This window comes from Talpa europaea (assembly GCF_964194135.1).
Source record: "Talpa europaea genome assembly, chromosome: 14".
Lineage (NCBI taxonomy): Eukaryota > Metazoa > Chordata > Mammalia > Eulipotyphla > Talpidae > Talpa > Talpa europaea.
The window spans coordinates 72,153,540-72,174,597 of record NC_140082.1 but is presented as its reverse complement, the minus strand read 5'-3'; the positions used below and the strand labels follow the sequence as shown (position 1 = coordinate 72,174,597).

Below are 21,058 nucleotides of genomic sequence, written 5' to 3'. Positions count from 1 at the left end.
GAGTCAGATAATTCCCGAAGTCTTTCTTCATTCTTTTTCCTTCGTACTTCTCTTTCCTTTTCTGTTTTGGTTCTTTTTATTTCTGTGTCTTCAAGAGTACTTATTCATTCTTCCATTTCATCTATTCTGCTTTCATTGCTTTTCCCAGAGTTCTTTAGTTCCTCCATTAATTCTTTGATCTCCTGCGTTTCTTTTGCTTCCCTCTTTAGGGACTCAATTTCCTTCTTCTGATCATTGTTTTCCTTTATGATTTCTGTCATTTTTTTAATCATGGCAATTTTAAATTCTCTTTCTGGAAGGCTCAGAAGTTCTTCCAAGTTACTGTCGTTGCAATCTGGGGGGGTGGTTTTCTTTTTGTGGTGTGCTTTTTTCCTGAGGAGTTGTTAGGTTGCGTGTGGCTCTTCCACTCCCTACTGTCTGTTTTCTAATTTGTCGTATGCATTGGGACACTGTGTTGCTCGGACTGGCCGGCATCTTGGGTGAACTTCTCCACTCCCCTGTGGCTCCTCCAGGAGCCATCTCTGGCTTCTGAGGGAGCTTTCTGCTGCCTTCAGGAAGTCTTTACTGAAGAAATGTCCCTGTTCTAAAATGGCAACGCGGGACGCAGTCCCTGAGCATCTGGTCTCAGGCACACTCTTCTGCGCGCCCGGTCTGCCCCAGACGTGGGTGCCTGCTCCCTCTGTGGGCTCAGACTGCTGGTTGGAAGGGGCCTGGCGTGGGCTAACTTCCCAGCTGTCCACTGTCTCCTCCAGGAGCCTTCTGCCCTTTTCAAGCAGTCTTAAGAAATTTCCCTGTTCTATGGGGTGTTAGTGACTTTTTTTTTCTGGTCGCTAGGTGGCGCCAGAGAGCTCTCCTATTGTCCTTGGGGGGCTGTTTTTCGCCCCCCCCACCTCGTGGGACAGGGAACAGAGCGGGAATGGTAGGGTAAACCTCAACGGCTTTGGGGTGCTGTGTCTGCCTTGTGCCCCACCGTCGTGGAGAACCCACGCCCCGAACTTCGTGCCCCGGTTCTCAGTTCCAAAGCCCTCAGGTCCAGGACGCGGGCTGTAGCCCAGTTCAGTGGCGCGGGAATGGCGCCTTTTGCACCCCGCTCCCGTGCCTGGGCGCCTGGTTCCTGCTTACTCAGTGAGGGACTTTCACCTCATTGAGGGCCTCCGCGTGTCTCCCCGCAAGCCTAGGTCGCAGGCACGGGGACCTGTGATCCCGATCCGCGTTTGCTTTTCAAGCGTGCTAAGTGCCCTGCTTTTCCGCGCAAGCTTACCGGCCGGCCCGGGGCTGAGTGCAGGTCCCCTCCAGAGTCTCTTTGTTCTCTAATGGCGCCGGGAGCCGTTCGCTCACCTCCGCAGAGAATCCTGCAGGGTTCTCCACAGCTCCCGTTCACGGGGTGTGGTGGCTGCAATAGTTCCTTTCCACTCCCAGTCCTGCTTGCTGCGTAGTTTGTTCCTGTTGGTCGTTTTAGTTTGTTGTTTTCCTCCTCTCTGTTGGTTGGAGTGTGCCGACTCTGTGGGTGGGGCAGGGAGCAGGGTTCTGCGCTTTCCTCCCTTCTAGTCCTCTTTTATGGCCACTTTCTTCTTCGGGTAGTTTGCTGGAGTCGTCCGTTTATCTTCCGTGTCCCAGTTCTCACTGGGACCTGCCGCTTTTCTTCTCTGTTAACTTTTTTTTTAATGGGAGATCTTACTCGCAGCGTCTCCTCGCCGCTATGTTGCTCCGCCTGATTCACATGATGTTTTCTTATCTGGGTGACATGTTGCTCTTGCTTGAAACTTTCAGGAGGTCTAAAAAGTTTGGATACCCACCTCGCTCTCTGACCTTTTAACTTTTACCATTGCCTTTGAATTTTAATATGATTCCAATTCCTAATACACCTATTTGATATATAAATTGTATAACTGATTATAAATACAGACTGCATCAGTTATGCATTAATTATGGTTAAACTTTTTACCTTATCAGGTATGCTGTCCTTGTCAAGGTTAGTCAGTTTTTTTAGGAAACCACTTTCTAAAAGAAGTAACTTTGCTGCAGTCCAGCTTGGCTTCTTTTGCAGGAGGATGCAAACTGCATTCATAACAGTCAGTACAAGGTATGGAGGTCGTGTGTATACTCTGAAATAAATGGTAAACATTCAGTTAAATTTACAATTAAATCAAATGTACTCTGTAAATTATCTCAGAAGACAATATGCACAGTTTTTAAATAAGCATTTTGATAACAACTTGCCAATAAATTGCTATTTCATTATTTGATTATCTTTTATAATCTGTTTATCTTTAATATAACCGTATCTTTGCTTTAGGAAGATGACATGCATAAAACATCTGAGTTTTATGTAATGCAATTCATCCAGAAACTTAATGTAGAACATTTGAGTTAGAGAAAATTCTTTTCATTATAAAAGTTTAAAAAGTTCTTACTGAAGAGTCCCCTAAAGTTGAAACCCCCCTAGTTCATCTCAGTCTTGATTTACTGAAAACTAATTGAAAAAGATAGTGTGTGAACATGAAGGTAGAGGGGAGAGTTAGGGGTTAGCCTGATTTTTGTGATTTAAGGGATGCTTTAAGGTGCAACCTCCCTTAAATACATCCTGATTTTCCTTCATTCTGATCTAAAATTTCTACCATAAATATCACTGATAGAACGGTGTGTGTGGGTAGGAGAGGGATAAATGGAAATTTGTCCCTAAAGTGATCAAAATGTGATTATTGGAACACCTAAAGCTGCCTCTGAGCTATGTCCTAATCAGTTGATGTGCGGCTGGCCTTGCATTGGAGAATGGGCAGCCACGGGTCAGAATAACACCCACAGAAAGTAAATTTCAATGAAGGGCCACAATGGGGTGATAGTGTTTGTGCAACAACGTGTGGAACTTGGAAGCAAAGAGACAGGGTAATGAGGCTCCCCCAAATAAGAATCACATAGACTCTCCAAAGGAAGAAAGGAATTTTTTTATATTTTTTTTAATTTTATATATTTTTTACATCATTTTTCATTTTTGCACAGTGTATGCATTTTCATAAAAAAAAAAGAAAGGAATCTTTTGAGAGGGAAAAAAAGGCACATGCAAAGACTTCCAGCTCAACACTAGTTTTCTTTTTTTTTTAAGATTTATTTTAATTTATTTATGCATACAAGAACTGGGATGTAGGCCAGAGGTACAGGGTGGGAGGTGTTGAGAAGATTCACCAGAAACGAGAAGGGAGCAGAACAGGTGGATCTACTGAAATACACTGCTGAGGGGAGCAGCAGGAGAGGCAGAGGAGGTCTGCTGAGACATGTGGGTTAACTCCCTGGCCAGGGATTGAACTCAGGCCACAGTGATGATAGCACAATGTGCCACCAGGGAGACCTCTCAAGGCTTATTTTCTTGACCTTTGTAGTACTAGGGCAGGATACAGGGTTTGATCAGAGGAAACCTCTAATTGGCCCTACAACCCAAATGCCCAAAAATAATGACTGGATCAAGAAGATGTGGTATATATACACAATGGAATACTATTCAGCAATCAAAAATGATAAATTCATGCCATTTGCAGCATCTTGGATGGGGCTGGAAGGGATTATGCTCAGTGAAATAAGTCAGAAGGAAAAAGAAAAATACCAGATGGTTTCACCAACAGGAGCAATATAGGGGAAACAGATAAGGGATCAGGACAAAAAATAATAATTATATATATATTTTTTAAATTAACAGGCAACTACAAATCAGAGACATTCTACAGGGGAGGGGGAGGGAGAGGTATCAAGACAGGACAGAGAGGGAAGAGCACTAGGGACTATGGTGATGGTGCATGGATGAATTGGATTTGGAAATTTTACAGGGACTACACCTGAGAAGAGAAAGCAAATATTGTACAAAAATGAACAATGATGCAAAACATATGTAAATAAATTTTAAAATAAAAAAAATAAAGTAAACTTATTGAGCACCTGCCTTATACCAGACTCTATTTTAAGCATTTTTACATTTTATATTAATTCTTCCAAACTTCTCAACTTCTGTTATCTTTGTTGTATAAAAAAGGAAACGGAGGTATGAAGATGCTACACAACCAGAAGGTGATAGTGACAGGATTCTAATCCAGGAAGCCTGGTAGCAGAGTCCAAGGGCTTAAACAAAATGATGTACTGTCCCTCAGAAATCAGGCTACTGGGAATTTCAGCTGATTTCTCTCTCAGGAAAATCTGCCACAGAAAAAACTAAGAGAACAGAATTTCTGAAACCAAGTCCCAAGATTAAGGGGGAGCTACGTTGGGGTAGGGCTGGGTCCTGCTGCTTCCCTCGTGTCATCTTCTGCTACTCCCCTTGCTAACTAAGCTTCAGTCATCCAGGTCTTTTGCAGTTCCTGAAACCCACCAAGCATATTTCTGCCTTAAGACTTGTGCTTTCCATTTGTGCTGTTTAGAATACTCTTTCTCTAGATACCTTCCTGGTTTATATTCAGCTTCATTCCATTCTCTGCTTCAGTGTTACCTCATCAAAAAGGCCCCCCCCCAGCTGTTAATTGCTGTAACCTCAACCTCTAGAGTGGGGACCCTGTTCATAGTGTGCACTGGATATATTTGCTGAATAAATGAATAAATTAAAGAATGCTAAGACTAAGTACATACCAATGAGGTAACTGAGGGGAAAAGAAGTAAAAAAATTGCCCTCTTCCTATTTGTTTTTCAACTTTAGGTGGAATGACTTCAGCATTGTGAGAGTCTGTTCTTAACCATAAAACACACGGATGACTGAAGGTGCCGTGGTGGCGGGTGAGCTGTGGTGACATTCATGTGAGGAGGTGTGACACTATCACTTACCGTGCTGCAAACAATGTTACCACAATAATAAGATAAATGGGAAGAAAAATCCTTTTTTGCCATTTTCTGTTCTTATCCCCAGAGTTAATAATGTTTATACCTATTATAATAGATTTGCTTCACATTTTCTGCATCTTAATTAAAATGCTATTTCCTATATGTAAGAGGAAGTAATACATTCTAAGGTGTGCTAGGCAAATTCTGATTATTTGTGAAATTGGAGAGTCCAAGTTAAAAATGATCCCATCCTAATATTCAAATCAAAACTATCAGGTTCAGATCTTTGTACCTTAAAGTATTTCATTTCTTATATTCTCTTGTGAATTTCTCTTTAATGGATTACCACGACACTGAAGATGTTTGTGTTTGAGAAAGAACATAGGGGAAGTGCTTTATTAACTTTTTTTCGGCAATGGCCAGCATTACAGTATCACATGTAGTATCCATATTTTTACAGAATCACAAATATTCTGTCCTAAACTGGTAGTGCCATAAATATTGTCTTCATATTTTCAAAAATGCAGGTCAGGTGTTTATATAACCACCATGGCTTTTGTCTCTAGTCTACAGAACACAGTGTTTTACCTATTATAAGATGCACATTTTCACATCCTTGAGATGAGGACTCAGTTTATAATCAATGGCACATCATACAGGGTACTTGGCAGTATTTTATTCTTTCTTAAGAGAATATTGACTACTGATACACCTTAAAGTGGATGGCATCATTAAATTGATGAGTATATAACACATGTAAAGAAAAACGTAAAGTAACCAAGATGGGTAAAAATAATTTAATGGAATACAGAGTTAGTAACTTTTACCATGAATTTGTGCTTTTTTTCTGAGACTTTCCAACTCAAAAGAAATATAGGTAAATTCCTCACCTTAATTCAGCAATATAAGCTTTATCCAGGCCATTTAGAGCCGCAGTTGCCTTTTCTATAGCTGACAGTACACTTCTTAGTTCATTAGCAGTTTTCTGCAATAGAGTTATAAACCCACCAACACATACAAATGAGTTCAGTTGCATCCTTAAAATGTTTATACTGTGAACTTGGAAAATATCATTTAACATTTTATGATGCACATGAGTTTTGTACCACACATTGCTTATGAATATACATGTATACTTACACTGTTGGCTATATGTGGCACAATCCTAAATGTAGTATGTTACCCAAACTCTGATGAGAAGCAAGAACACAGAGTCGCTTCTGCCTTCTATTAATAGTGCCCCTTTGATGAGTCATCTAGTTAAAGGTGGAATTACTTTCAAGCGAAGGAAGCTTAAGTTTCAGAGGCCCTTACTTGCATGGGACCCTCCCAAGACCCTGAACAGAGTTCTACTAACATGTTTTTGGGTCATTTGTTTTTATTAGATTTTCAAAAGTGAGACCTTTTAACTGCAATCAGTTAAGACCAATTTCCTTGTACACTTTGATTTGAGGTGATAGGTTTCCTATCATGTCAAGTGGTCCTAGAATGGCTGTGGACATTTTGGGGACCTGCCTAAGGAACTGAGTTGGGAATTCTAAATATTTGCTCACAGTCACCCCTCAATCAAGTTATTGCAAGATAGCTCAAATAGTAATGACTCTCTAGAGATGCTGCCAGTGTCTACTGTTCCAACTTCCTCAGTCATGTGATATTAAAGTGCAGAGTGGGAGATCATGTTGTAGTAAAAACTGATACCAGAGTAGAAAGAACTCCATCTCTTGTATAGTGGAGTAGAAAGAGTTTGCAATGTATGGACCCAGAATCTAGTCTGTGGAAAATCCTTCCATTTATTAGGTATGTCAAATTGTCAGGAGAGATGAGGGACTAATTCTTCTCTTCAACACTTACTCAAGATGGAAGTTTCCTCCTTCATGAGCATATTTGATAATGCAGCAAAAACTTTCTAACTCTACCATACATTTTCCCTCTTTTGATGGCAACTGTGCAAAAAGGATTAATCAGAATCCCTAGATTGGCAATGATTATCGCAATTCAAAAGGATGTTTTGGAGTGTCTCAACGAAGTAAGAAATGATAGATTCCTTAGATAGATACATGTGAAAGAGGCCTTACTTTATCATTTTAATTTTTTTAATAATTTTAATTTTATTTACAATCAAATGAAGACAAAATTTATGAAATATTATGTAAAAGTGATTGAGTATTTATAAAAATAGAGATTATTCTAATGTTGAGGAACAAAATATAATGCAAAATTTCAGAATACAATGAAAGTAGTAGTTTATTAAGAAGAGAAATAAATTTAGGATAGAAGAATGAGCTGACTCTTGGCCTGTTCAATAATCCAGTTAATGAAGAAGAATGCATCATATGGTCACATTGGAAAAATTCAAATTTCTGGCTGAGTTCGCAAGAAATATTTACATGAATGAAAATATAAATACCAGGGCCTCACTGGTGGTGCAAGGGGTTAAGCGCCGCACTATGAAGCAATCCATAGCCTCTGCAGCACAAGTTCGATCCCCGGCAGGCCAGGGAGCAACCCACATGGCGAGGCAGACCTCTTCTATCTCTCCCACTGCTCCTCTCAGCAGTGTATTTCAGTCAGTCAGCCTGTTCTGTTCCCCACTCTGTCTTTGGTGAATCCTCTCACCCCCCTCATCTCTGGCCTGTACCTCAGCTCTTGTATGCATAAATAAATAAATCTTAAAAAAAGAAAAATTAAACACCAGAAAACACCTCTATAATTTTGTCATTGCTAGAAAACTGGTTAACAAATTCTCTCAATTCAAACAATATTTAAAATTAATAATTGCACAAGAAATCTTGAAATGTCCATGCTGCTTATACCAAATGCAATAGCAATACCAAAAATGTACATGATATTATCAATGACAATTTATGCTGAATGAAACTTATCTAAATTATCAAAAATGAAAAAACATTTTAATCAACTAAGCCAAATATTCTATAAGAAATAGTACAAAATCATTACAATATGAAGTGATGATGGAGTATATGCAAAAAAATGTATGAAAAGAGCATTATGGGGTACGTAAATCCATTAATTGCTAAATGTTATTTAAAAGTGTTTCATTTGATTTCTTTACTTCTTCTAAATAAATATTTACTTTCATGTCTCATTGGGAGAACTAGCAATTTTATATTCTTTAAAATAAAATACGGGCATCAAAATTATTGAAGCTTAGGTCCTCTGAGGCTTGAATTTGTCTCTCAAGTCAGATTATCCCTTCAGGCATGGCAAAACAAAATGAAACAAAATCCACTAATTCTTACATATCCATTTTATATTGACCTACTACTCAGTGGCACTCATATTCAATGTATTGATTAACAGCGGCATTTTCACCTGGTGTTGCAGGCTGTAGCTCACTCATGTGGCATCTTGAGGAAAGAGGGGACATTCCACAACTGTGAGGGTTGGCGGTGGGGGCTTCCCCATTTCCTAAGGCTCAACACCCTAGGAAGCACTGCAACTTACTTGTGTGTGCGTATAGGGATTTACCTACTGTGTTATCTAGTGAAGTAATTTAGCCCTTAACACATGGAGGAGTAGCTTAAGGCTTTTGAAAGAAACCTTAGATTTGAAAGAAACCTTATGCTACTAAAGGAAGTTTGAGTGAGAAAAAGGCAGGCTGAGACTCCTCTTATTGCTGGTCAAAACAATGATGATGTGGGCCTCCATGCTGGCATAAGGGGTTAAGACGCAATCTGTGAAGCTATTCACAGCCACTGCAGCATGAGTTCGATCCCTGCCCGGGAGATACCCACATGGTGCAGCAGACCTCTCCTGACTCACCTGCTGCTCCCCTCAGCAATGTATTTCAGTCAGTCTGCCTGTTCTGTTCCCCACTCTGTCTCTCATGAATCCTTTCACCCCCCACACTTCTGGCCTGCACCCCAGTTCTTGTATGCATAAATAAATCAATTTAAAAAAACAACAATGACAATCTAATCAAATCAGCCAAAACTTTTGAAATACCAAGAGAACTATTTGTAATATGTAGTCATATTCATTATTGTCCATTATTGTTCGAGTATAGCTATTTATAGTTCTTTGGAGTTTAGCAAATGACAGTAGCTCATGTATATAATTTATAAATAATTTTTATAAAATGATATAAATTCACACATATTGGGAATATCCATATATGCATTAATATATTTTTAATCAAGTTGCTTGATTCAAGCTCTGCACAGGCAGGACACATGAAATGCCAGCCTGTACCGTGTCTTGGCAGGAGCAGCTTATCCCACCAGGGCAAAGGTTTGGAAATTGGCTAAACCAGACCCATTTCCTGTTGATATTCTGGCTGAAGAGTATGGAGGGGAACTGGCCAGTTTAAAAGAGAGGATTATTCAGTATAAGAGAAATAACACTCACAAGATAGACCCTAAAGGTTCCTCACCTATAGATGTTCCTGTCAAAGGCCTCAAGTAATTTTGATCTGGCTTGAATGAGTTTCTGTTCAGTGCAACCAGGAGAATTGTCCTGTCTGTCTCTTCCTTGTATTGTAAGTTCCTCACAGATGGGGATCAGGTATCTCTGTATCCCCTATTAAATATAATAGTGTCTTGCATGTACTAAGCACTCAATATATGTTCATTTGGATAAAAAAGGAAAAGTATTCAAAGTTGGGGCACAATATATTTAAGAGCAGTCAGCCTGACCTTTAAATTTTAGGTTTAGGGAATAATTTTTCAAATCTCCAAATTATTTTTATTAATCGTATTATAATTTACCTGAGCATAATCTTCTACAATTCTTATTGCTTCTGCCATAATATCTTCATCCTGTTTAACAAGCATCTGAACTTGCTCAAATACTTGTGAATCTTTCTGTAGTTTTTCCATTAGGATTTCCTTTTCCTAGTGAGACAATTTTTCTCAGAATGAATTATGTGATATGATATCTTTGTTTAAAGAGAAATTCAGATATTTCATTCCATTAAAAAATGTATCAAAATCAGCTTGAAATATATTTGTTTATATTTGTTAGCAGACTAATAAATATGGCAACAATAAATATCATTTCATGTAATACACATAAAAAAGTTGATTAAGTAATGAATTTTTTATTTTTTATTTTTTATTTTTTTATTTTTTAAGGTAATGATTTTTATAATACTCTGCAGACTGTAAGTTACCATAGCACATTTCAGACAGGTTTAACTGATAAATATGGAATTTTTCTACATGAGTACCTACAGTTAGCTATTATCACATTTAACATACCTATTATCACATTTAATTATTAAAATATGATGTCATTACTATTTTGCTATTGATGTTAATGTTTTTCGCATTATATAGGTAAGAAAATCTAAGTACACAGCTACATGATAATAAAGCCACATTTGTCAAATAGCAGAGCCTTTGTTTTTCAAACACTGCTCTATATTAAGTTATAAAATCTGGGCCTCTCAACCAAGAATACTCTATCCTGCAAAGGAGACTTCCTCTATGAAGAAAGAATAAGGACCTTCCCAGAAACAGAAAATCTAGAATTTCATTACAACTAAACCCCCACTCCAAAAAATACTACAAGGAGTCGTGAAGCCAGAACCTCAGAGGGACAAATAAAACAAAAGAAGGCCAAAAAAAAAAGTTATTAAAAGAATAAATAAATAAAATAAAAGGAAAGACAAACACAATGGCAAATACAGATGCTAACATATCAATATTAACTCTAAATGTAAATGGACTAAACTCTTCAATAAAAAGACACAGAGTCGCAGGCTGGATTAAGAAACAAAACCCAACCTTTTGCTGTCTCCAGGAAACACATTTAGCTACAAAAGATAAAAACAGACACAAAGTTAAAGGAGGGAAAACAATCCTACAAGCAAAAGGACCAAAAAAGAAAGCAGCTATACTTATATCAGATAAAAAAGATTTCAAACTCAAAAAGATAAAAAGAGACCCCAACAGTCACTACATTATGATCAAGGGGACAATACTTGAAGAAGAAATAACACTCATTAACATATATTCACCAAACGAAGGAGCACCAAAATGTATCAGACAACTATTGTCATCTCTGAAAACAGACATCAGAGAAAACACCTACGTAGTGGGAGACTTCAACACACCACTATCAACAATGGATAGATAAACAAGACAAAAAATAAGTAAAGATACTAAAGCTCTAAATAAGGATCTAGAGTGCTTGGGCTTAACAGACATCTATAGACAACTAATCCCCCAAAAAAATGGAGTACACATTTTTCTCAAGTGCACACGGATCATTCTCCAGGATGGATCACATACTGGAACAGAAGACAAACATCAACAGATACACCAATCAAAATCATACCAATCATCTTTTCTGACCATGAAGGCATTCAAACTAGAAATAAACCATAAAAAGAAGGCAAGGAAATCTACTACCTCATGGAGATTGAAAACCACACTTCTGGAAGATCACTGGACTAACGAAGAGATCAAAGGAGAAACTAAAAAATTATTTGAATTGAATGACAAGGAGGACACCAATTTCCTAAATGTATGGGATGCAGCAAAAGCAGTAATAAGAGGAAAATATATAGCAAAAGAGTCTCACATCAAGAAACAAGAAAGAACTCAAAGAAACAACCTAATCTCGAAGCTCAAAGATCTGGAAAAAGAACAACAAAAAAACCCCAAAACCAGTAGAAGAAAAGAAATAATAAAAACCAAAGCAGAAATAAATGAAATTGAAACTAAAAAAAAAACAATCCAAAAGATCAATGAAACCAAGAGCTGGTTCTTCAAAAAAATCAATAAAATAGACAAACCCCTAGCCAGGCTCACAAAGGAAAAAAGGGAGAAAGCACAAATGAACAGGATCATAAATGAAAGAGGAGAAATCACAACGGACACAGCAGAAATCAAAAGAATAATCAGTAACTACTACGAAAAGTTATATGCAAACAAGTTCAACAATCGAGAGGAGATGGACAAATTCCTACTACTCTACAATCACCCAAAGCTAGATAAAGAAGAAATAGAACACCTAAACAGACCAATTACAAGCAGCAAAATTGAAATGGTAATCAAAAACCTCCCTAAAAACAAAAGCCCAGGACCTGATGGATTTCCAAATGAATTCTACCAAACATTCAGAGATGAATTAGTGCCTATCCTTCACAAACTCTTCCAAAAAATGGAGAAGGAAGGGATAATACCAAACACATTCTATGAAGCCAACATTACACTAATACCAAAACCAAACAAGGACAACACAAAAAAGGAAAACTACAGGCCAATCTCCCTAATGAACACTGATGCAAAAATCCTCAGTAAAATTTTAGCTATCAGAATCCAACACTGTATCCATAAGATAATTCACCACGACCAAGTAGGATTCATGCCAGGGACACAAGGATGGTTCAACATCCGAAATTCAATCAACGTTATCCAACACATCAACAAAAAGAAATATAAAAACCATATGATAATACCAATAGATACCGAGAAAGCTTTCGACAAAGTGCAACACCCATTCATGATAAAAGCCCTTGAAATTCTTGGGATACAAGGTACATACCTCAACATCATAAAGGCCATATATGACAAGCCAACAGCCAGTATCATTCTCAATGGTGAAAAGCTGAAAGCATTTCCATTAAGATCTGTAACAACACAAGGATGTCCACTCTCACCACTGCTTTTCAATATAATACTGGAAGTCCTAGCCAGAGCAATAAGACAAGAGAAAGACATCCAAGGAATCCAAATAGGAAAAGAAGAAGTCAAACTATCACTATTTGCAGATGATATGATAATATACATAGAGAACCCCAAAAACTCCACAAAAAACTAATTCAACTCATCATCAGTTCAGTAAAGTGGCAGGATACAAAATCAACATGCAAAAGTCAGTAGCCTTCCTATACACAAACAATACATCTGAAGAAGAAGAAATCAAAAAAACCATCCCTTTTATTATCAAAACAAAAAAAATCAAATACTTGGGAATAAATCTAACAAAAGAGGTAAAGGACCACTACAAAGAAAACTATAAAACACTGTTAAAAGAAATAGAAGAAGACACAAACAAATGGAAAGACATCCCCTGCTCATGGATTGGAAGAATAAACATTATTAAAATGGCCATCCTACCAAAAGCAATATACAGATTCAATGCTATTCCAATAAAAATCTCAATGTCATTCTTCAAAGAAATAGAACAATTATTGATGAAATTCATATGGAATCACAAAAACACCCGAATAGCCAAAGCTCTCCCGAAAAAAAAGAAGGAAATGGAGGCATCACATTCCCAGACTTCAAACTATACTACAAAGCCATAATCATCAAAACTGCATGGTATTGAACAAGAACAGACACACAGACCAATGTAATTGAATAGAAAAATACAGAAATAAACCCACAGATTTATGGTCAACTAATCTTTGACAAAGGAGCAAAAACTATGCATTGGAGCAAAGAAAGTTTGTTCAATAAATGGTGCTGGGAAAACTGGGTCGCTACATGAAAAAGAATGAAGCTTGACCACTACCTCACCCCATACACAAAAATCAAATTAAAATGGATTAAAGAATTAGACATAAGACCTGAAACCATAAAATACATAGAAGGAAATAGAGGCGAAACACTACATGATATGCACATCAAAGATATCTTTACAGACACATCACCCAAAGCAGTGATAGTGAAGGCAAAGATAAACAGCTGGGACTACATCAAATTAAAGAGCTTCTGCATAGCAAAAGAGACAATAACAAAAACAAAGAGAAACCCCACCGACTGGGAGAACATTTTTGCACACAACACTAATTATAAAGGACTAATCACAAAAATCTGCAAATAGCTGATGAGACTCAACATCAAAGAAAATAATCCTGCCAAAAAATGGGCAGAAGAGCTAAAAAGAAACTTCTCTGAAGAGGAAATGTAAATGGCCAACAGGCATATGAAAAAATGTTCAACATCACTTGTAATCAGGGAAATGCAAATCAAAACTACCATGAGATACCATCTTACACCAGGGAGAATGGCACATATTAAAAAAACTAGCAACAACAAATGTTGGTGAGGATGTGGAGAAAAAGGAACTTTCCTGCACTTGTGGTGGGAGTACAAACTGGTCCAACCACTATGGAGAGCTGTGTGGAGATTTCTGGACCTACTAAACATAGAGCTTCCATAGGATCCAGCAATTCCACTCCTAGGTGTTTACCCAAAGGACACAGAAACATCAATTCCAAAGAGCACCTGCACCCCTATGTTTATGGCAGCACTGCTTAGAATAGCTCAGCTTTGGAAACAACCCCAATGCCCAAAAATAGATGACTGGATCAAGAAGATGTGGTACATATACACCATGGAATATTATTCAGCATTCAAAAAAGATAAACACATGCAATTTGCAGCAACATGGATGGCGCTGGAAGGGATCATGCCAGCGAAATAAGCCAGAAAGAAAAAGAAAAATACCGGATGGTCTCACTCATAGCAGGAATCTAGAAAACTTAAATAAGGGACCAGGAAAATGAATAACTATAAGAAAGTGAAAATCAAAATCAACAAAAAACTATAAACCAGAGACACTCTATGGCAGGTAGGGGTGGAGAGGGGAGAGATAGGGGTCAAAATGAGGGGGTTGCAATTGTATGGGGAATATAAAAATAAAATTTATTTAAAAATAAATAAATTAATTAAAAAAAAATCTGGGCCTCCCTGGTGGTGTAGGGGGTTAAGTCTCAGCACCACCATGCTATTGCTGCTGCAGCCTGAGTTGATCCCTGGCCAGGAAGCCAATCCACAAATGGCGCAGCAGTCTGAGGTCTGTCTTGCCTGCTCCTCTCCTCAACAGTGTATTTCAATAGGTCTGCCTGTTCTGCTCCCCACTCTGTCTGTGGTGACCCCTCCCACCTTCTATACCTCTGGCCTATACCCCAGTTCTTCTATGCATAAATAAATCTTTAAAAAAAAGTTATAAAATCTTTAAAAGAGATTTCAAAACATACCTTTATGTTTTGTTCTATTTGTGGACCAACAATCAAGAGCTCCTGCTGCATATCTGTAATAAGCGTGGCTGCTTCTAAAATCCTGGATAGACCCAGGTAAAAATGATCCCTGAATGGAAAAATAGCACTAAGGTATAAGATATAACCAAATATTAGCCAATACAGTTCATCAACACTTAAAAAGAATTATACTTTATAGCTTAATGAGGTTTGTTCCAGGGATGCAAGATGGGTTTAATATTTAAAGGTCAATCATTTTTTTAAATAGAGCTTTTTTTTGGGATCAGTTTAGGTTCACAGCAAATTGAGAAAACACAGACTCACATATAACCCCTGCCCTCACACAGGCAAAGCCTTTCCAACCAAGTGCACATTTGTTACAATGGATTGGGGTCAAAATGGGGGGGTTGAAATTGTATGGGGAATATAAAAATAAAATTTATTATTAAAAAAAAACAATTGATGACCCTACATTAACACATTGTTATTACCCAAAGTTTCCATATTTTATTTTTGATGTAATCCTTACTTGTCACACACAAACTAGTCTAAATGTTTTAGCCTGAGTTATAATGAAAAACGCCATTACCCTGGACTGCCTGCTGGAAGTTTGGGGCAGATTACGTGCAATTGCCAACGCATCTTGATGACATTGTTAATGGGTGAGCTCCAGAGAAAGAGCCTGGCTGTGGTCTATGCTCCAAGTGGGAGTCATAGCCAGGGTCACTCTCATGCAGTGGGGCCTGAGAAAAACAGAATGGGATTTGGTTAAAGCCCCTACCCATGCAATTAATTGGGGTATCAGACAGAGCATCCGCTTTTTCTTCGTTGATATATGACAGGTTGAATGAAGGCATTGCAGGGTGATGGCTCCACCACAGTGCCCTGGAAACCCTCCAGATCTCCAGGTAGGTCACGCACGGGAGACTTAACAGCAACTCACCTAAGTCCTCACAGAGCACTCTGTGAGCCTCCTAGAACATGAGCAGGAGGGATGCTTGTGAGCAGATGTTACACTTTCTGTCCTTCTGAGAGGCTGGCAAGAGACCATTTCTCAGTGTTTGCTGGTTCAGACTTGGTATGAGGTCTGGTGCCACAAATTTCCCCCTTACCTTCCCACATGCTCTGGGAGCTGTAAAGTCACCAAGCTGCTGCAAGACTTGGGCTCCCCAGCAACAGGGTGTGCCACTCTGTGTTCATGGTTTCTTTTATTTTGGTATTTTCCCATGGGACATGGGGGTGGCGGGGAGGGCCTCCTTGGATACTCTCGTTTTCATTGTCAATGAAAGTAATAAACTGTGAATCTGAAAGAGCTCGTTTGTTCTTTATTGGCTCAATCTGACAGCCTTCTTTCCACAGACAGAGGCTTTGTTCACAGGGGAGTTATTCACCTCCCCTCTTTTAAGGTCTTCCACAGCTTTTCTGTCCGCTCCCCCACCACACACCCCACCCAAAAAAGTGAATTTGGGATCATTATTTTGTATTTGTGTCTCTCTTTTTTACAAATAAAAGTGTGTGCATGCACACACACATATTCCTGATTTGGTCTCTAGGTCTTACCTTTTCGTTTGCATTTCCTTTTCTCGTGACCTCAAAATCCGTGCAAATGTTTCCATGAATTGCAAGTAGCTACTGGGAGTAATATAATAATACCTCCTAGTTTGTTTAGAGAATTTTGTGCTCAAGTCTTTTACACTTTTATGAATTTGGACACATGTTGAGGCAAGTTTTTCTTTTAAGTTCTGAAAAATAATTATTTTTAAGAATTCAGAGAAAGCAATCCAAATGTACATGAAAAATTAAAAATTGAACACAGAATAACTAAAAATAGTTGATCATTTTTGAGATGTGGAGATGTAGGTCTGGATAAATGAGACCAAGAACAATTTTGGGGATGGTGATAGGATTGATAATGGTTGACAGGCCAGACTCATTTTCCAGCCTTTATCCTCATTTCCACCAAAGTCATCCAAGGACTTAGGGAACCAGTGTCAATGGCCAAGAGTTATGGTGTTTTCTTCAATCTTCCTTTCTTGAAGGTGGGTTACCAAGGTACTCAACTTCCTTCAAAAAGCTAGAATAGAAAGAATTTCCCCTTTGCTTAGCTCCAGGGTGAATTATAACTGAGACATATCCTAGTGCTGGTTACCCTTCTCCAGTCCAGTAAGCCTAGCCAGTTTGGGCTAGGCTTTTAATCCAACAGCACTTTCTTCCTGGCTCCTCCCTGTTGCTACCTTCTTGGCCTTTGCATTCCTTGACTACTTGGGCAAGTAAGGATGCAAGCCCCTTTCTAGGTCATATACTGAAATTCAAGACTCAATGGATTCGATTCTTCTGCAGTTGAGTCTCTCTGGAATAGATTCTAATTTACTGTGGTCTAAGTTCTGAGCTAATTTTTGTATGTGGCGTATGCTTTCATTTTTTTGTGGCAGTCAAGCCAAAGAAGTCTACGAGGACTTCACAGATTGCAGTATCCTTAACATAGGATTTGGAGTGAAAAAGGGAGGTTATTCACCATGGAGTCAGAATAGTTGCTGTTTCCCATAGAGGCAGAATAGTAAAGAGACCCAGGCAAAGAGGAATCTAAACATTTTTGACATCAGGAGAATTAGATGGCAAAGGGGATGGGGAAATGATAAAAGTCAATATAAACAATGACCTATTTTATGATTTTGTCTAGACTTGTCTACATTTTTCTGTCCAGGAATTTTTTTTTTTCAGAGAGGTGATACTGTCAGATTCTGTTAAAAGATTGAAACTGTCAGTTGCATTAGATTTTAAAAGATATTTTATTTACCTCTCTGGACTCTAAATCCACATTTTCCCGTAAGAAAGAGTTAGCTACATGAAAGAGAGCTTCTTCTGGCCATTTTTCATACCAATCAATTGTGCAGGAGCTAATCAAGGAAGGATACACTCGACAATTATGGCGGAAGTTAGGTTCTGTAGGGCTCATGGTCATAAAAATATGAAGATTTCTATGTATTCTCTGAAAATTAATGAAGATAAAAGATGGTAAAATATAATCCATTATGTTGAAAATATTGTTTCATTCTTTCTTTAAGAAAGACTAGATATTGATCAACTTTTTCTTTGAGTTCCTGCCATAACAAGATTCTTTTTAAGGGAAACCACAAGTCCCACACAATACTAACAGGAAAAGCAACCAGGTTCTGCTCTATGTAATCCCATTCCATCCTCTTGACTTAAAATGACTCCATAGTAAGCAAAACTGGTACCAGGAACAAGCTGACCTGTTGAACTTCCCCATGAACATTTTGGTTTGCACAATCTTATGTATCTGTTTAACAAGTCATTGATTAGTCATCATGCAATAAAGATATAGAAAACTTAGTTCACTGGTCTAGTACACATCTCTCATCAATCTGGTCCTTTCACAGTTACCCTACTGCTACATTTATTCTGAATACCACCTGTTCTACTAGGCTGATTTCTTCCTGACCCTAGACCTCTTGACAATTATAGAGCCATTCAGAGGGATAAAAGAATTCCTGTATCTTGCTTTTCCAGAGTTGTAACTCAAACGACTGTAATTATAACTTCACTGGCTAGGAAAGAATCTTAGAGTAAGAAATAGTCAGGATCTTCTTTCTCTTGTCATTGCCTTTATCTGTTATATTTTATTTTATTTTTTTATTTAAATTTTACTTTTATATTCCCCATATAATTACAACCCCCTTATTTTCACCCTAAGCCCTCCTTTCCCCACCCCCCACCCAACATAGAGTGTCTCTGGTTCATAGTTGTTTGCTGATTTTGATATTTTCTTTCTTATGGATAGTCAGGCCTAAGACCCTTGTTAATCTTTGGCCTGCCTAAGTATATAATGTGCCTGTGCATAGGGATTACAGTCATTATTTTAGCTTCAAATACCCATTTAAAGGGCCTCCCTCCCTGGTGGTGCAAGTGGTTAAGACGCAATCTATGAAGCTGTCCACAGCCACTGCAGTAAGATTTCAATCCCCGGGCAGGGAGCTACCCACATGCACAGCAGACCTCTCCTGACTCACCAGCTGCTCCCCTCAGCAGCGTATTCCAGTCAATCTGCCTGTTCTGTTCCCCAATCTGCCTCTGGTGAATCCTCTTAAGCCCCTGCACCTCTGGTCTGTACCCCAGTTCTTGTACATATAAATAAATGAATCTTAAAAAAAAAATTTTAAAGATCAAAAAACAATTTATCCAACTTGAAAAGCATGTGCAGAATTATAAACTTAGTCTTCTTTTAACTTAACCTGATGATTTGTTAAAATAAAGCCACGCAAAAAAGTGTACCTTTTTGAAGAATAAAAGTAAAGATTGTCTATTGTCAGTATAACCAGACTGTTGAGCAACAGATCTAATCTTCAGTGCAATAGAGTCCAGCTCCTCATTTTCAAACAAATCAATTTTTCCCAAATTGAGAATTTTATTCAAATCTTCCAAAAATGGTTCCTTAGGTGAAACATATATTAAATCAGTAGTGAGTAAATTATTCAAATAGCCTACTCTATATAGACCAAATTGAGAAAGCAATAGTGTTTAGGAGAACTATGGTTGATTAAAAAAATTCTTTTAATTTAAGCTCACTGAAAACATTTTTTGTTGAGTCAAAATAAGCTTCATCTATATATATGTTTATTCAAACATTAGAGAAACATGTATTTGGTAGTGCCCCCTTGAAATTTCAAAACATAAAATGCAACTGGAGATGATATTCCTGATTATGTTTGGGCAATGGAAGAATACCACTTATGCAAAATAAAAGAAACAATTGGGTGATTAACATTTTTTTCTTGTATGAATGACAAGTATGTCATGAGGAATGTCCTAAAGTGGATAGTGAAATTAAAGAAGGATAAAGGAAAGAAACACAAACCTCAACTTTGTAAGAACACACTATAGATTACATAGCCAGACAGTTGAGGCAGGTGATAGCATTTTTTTAAATGCAGTTTTTTTAAACACAGTTCAGATGTAGGAAGGGTGAACTCAGCTACATAAATTGTTTCCCACATGTCCGTTAAAATGAAAATTATAAAATAGAAAACGTTTTTGTTGTAATGCTTATGCAAAACTGTCGACAGCATGATCACAAGCATACAAACTCTACTGTCGCCACTGGGTGAGGAAGGAGAATGATGAAAAGAAAGGATGTGATACTCAATATGACTATTGATAAATATTTTCATTTCAAATATAAAACTTTGAAGTTCTACTTAAATATCAAACCTTAGCAAATACAATAAAGAAAAAGTACTGACCTGAGCTATGTTTAAAGTAATTATCAAAACAGTTGGGCTTCCTTCAATTCCTGCATGAATAAACACCTTTTTAAATTTTTCTTTAAATTCTATGTAGGCAGATCTGTGAGATAGAGACAGTCGGTATAGCTTGTTATCGGCCAAATAACCAGCCAGGGTGGCACAAGTTTCCTTTCCACATCCATCTACTCCAATCTTTTGAAGAAAAAAAGTCCAAACATGATTCCAAAATATGCCCTGGGAGTTTTTCTAGTTATATGTGCTAGAAATTTAGACAGTTAAATACCTTAAACTATTTTTTATTACTTTTGGGGGAGATACATTAAAATATTAAAGTACTTTATCAAATTTTTATAAGGCACTCATATGCATTCAAAATTTCCATCTTTTCTCATCGTAGCCTCTTGAAACGTACCCAATATCTTCACTGGAAAAAATTTAATAATCTGGAAAGTTAGCACAGATAGCCTTAAGAATCATCCTTATGACATTGTCAATATTTGATTCTTCATTTTTAAGAATTTAGATAGATCTTTTCCTATTTATTTTGAGCAATAAGCAACAAGTGTTCTTTGGAAATAATGACAAAGTATTACCTTTTTTTTAGATTTATTTATTGATTTATACAAGCACTGGGTACAATCAGAAGCGTGGGAGGGTAAGAGAATTCACCAGAGCCAGAGTGGGGAACAGAACAGGCAGACTGATGAAATGCACTGCTGAGGGGAGCAGCAGGCACGGCAGGAGAGGTCTGTGCACCATGTGGGACCCTCGCCGGTGGCTGGGGATCAAACCAGTGCTGCAGAGGCTGTGGGCAGCTTGGCAGCCCAGAGCTCAACCGCTGCACCACCAGGGGAGGCCCGACAAAGTGTTACTTTTATAACAGCTTTACTGAGGTACAATTACAGACTACATCTATTTTAAGTGTACAATTCAGTGATTTTTAATAAATTTATAGAGTGCTACAATAAGTGTTACAATAATTGCTACAATCTATTTTTATTGATTTTTTTTCTTTAACAGAAATTTTAATCTGTACTAA

General features: G+C 37.8%; 1 protein-coding gene across 1 annotated transcript in view; it reads right to left on the bottom strand.

Annotated features, from left to right (window-relative positions):
* The window catches only part of DNAH14 (dynein axonemal heavy chain 14), a gene marked incomplete at its 5' end in the record, with an annotated part of 230,846 nt that overhangs the window by 63,303 nt on the left and 146,485 nt on the right, over nucleotides 1-21,058 (bottom strand). The window contains 8 exons of the mRNA XM_084254058.1: nucleotides 1,946-2,105; nucleotides 5,688-5,782; nucleotides 9,525-9,650; nucleotides 14,756-14,864; nucleotides 16,316-16,497; nucleotides 17,553-17,744; nucleotides 19,049-19,207; nucleotides 20,017-20,211. Coding sequence (XP_084110184.1) covers nucleotides 1,946-2,105; nucleotides 5,688-5,782; nucleotides 9,525-9,650; nucleotides 14,756-14,864; nucleotides 16,316-16,497; nucleotides 17,553-17,744; nucleotides 19,049-19,207; nucleotides 20,017-20,211 — 1,218 coding nt within the window. The remainder of the gene's footprint in view (nucleotides 1-1,945; nucleotides 2,106-5,687; nucleotides 5,783-9,524; nucleotides 9,651-14,755; nucleotides 14,865-16,315; nucleotides 16,498-17,552; nucleotides 17,745-19,048; nucleotides 19,208-20,016; nucleotides 20,212-21,058) is intronic.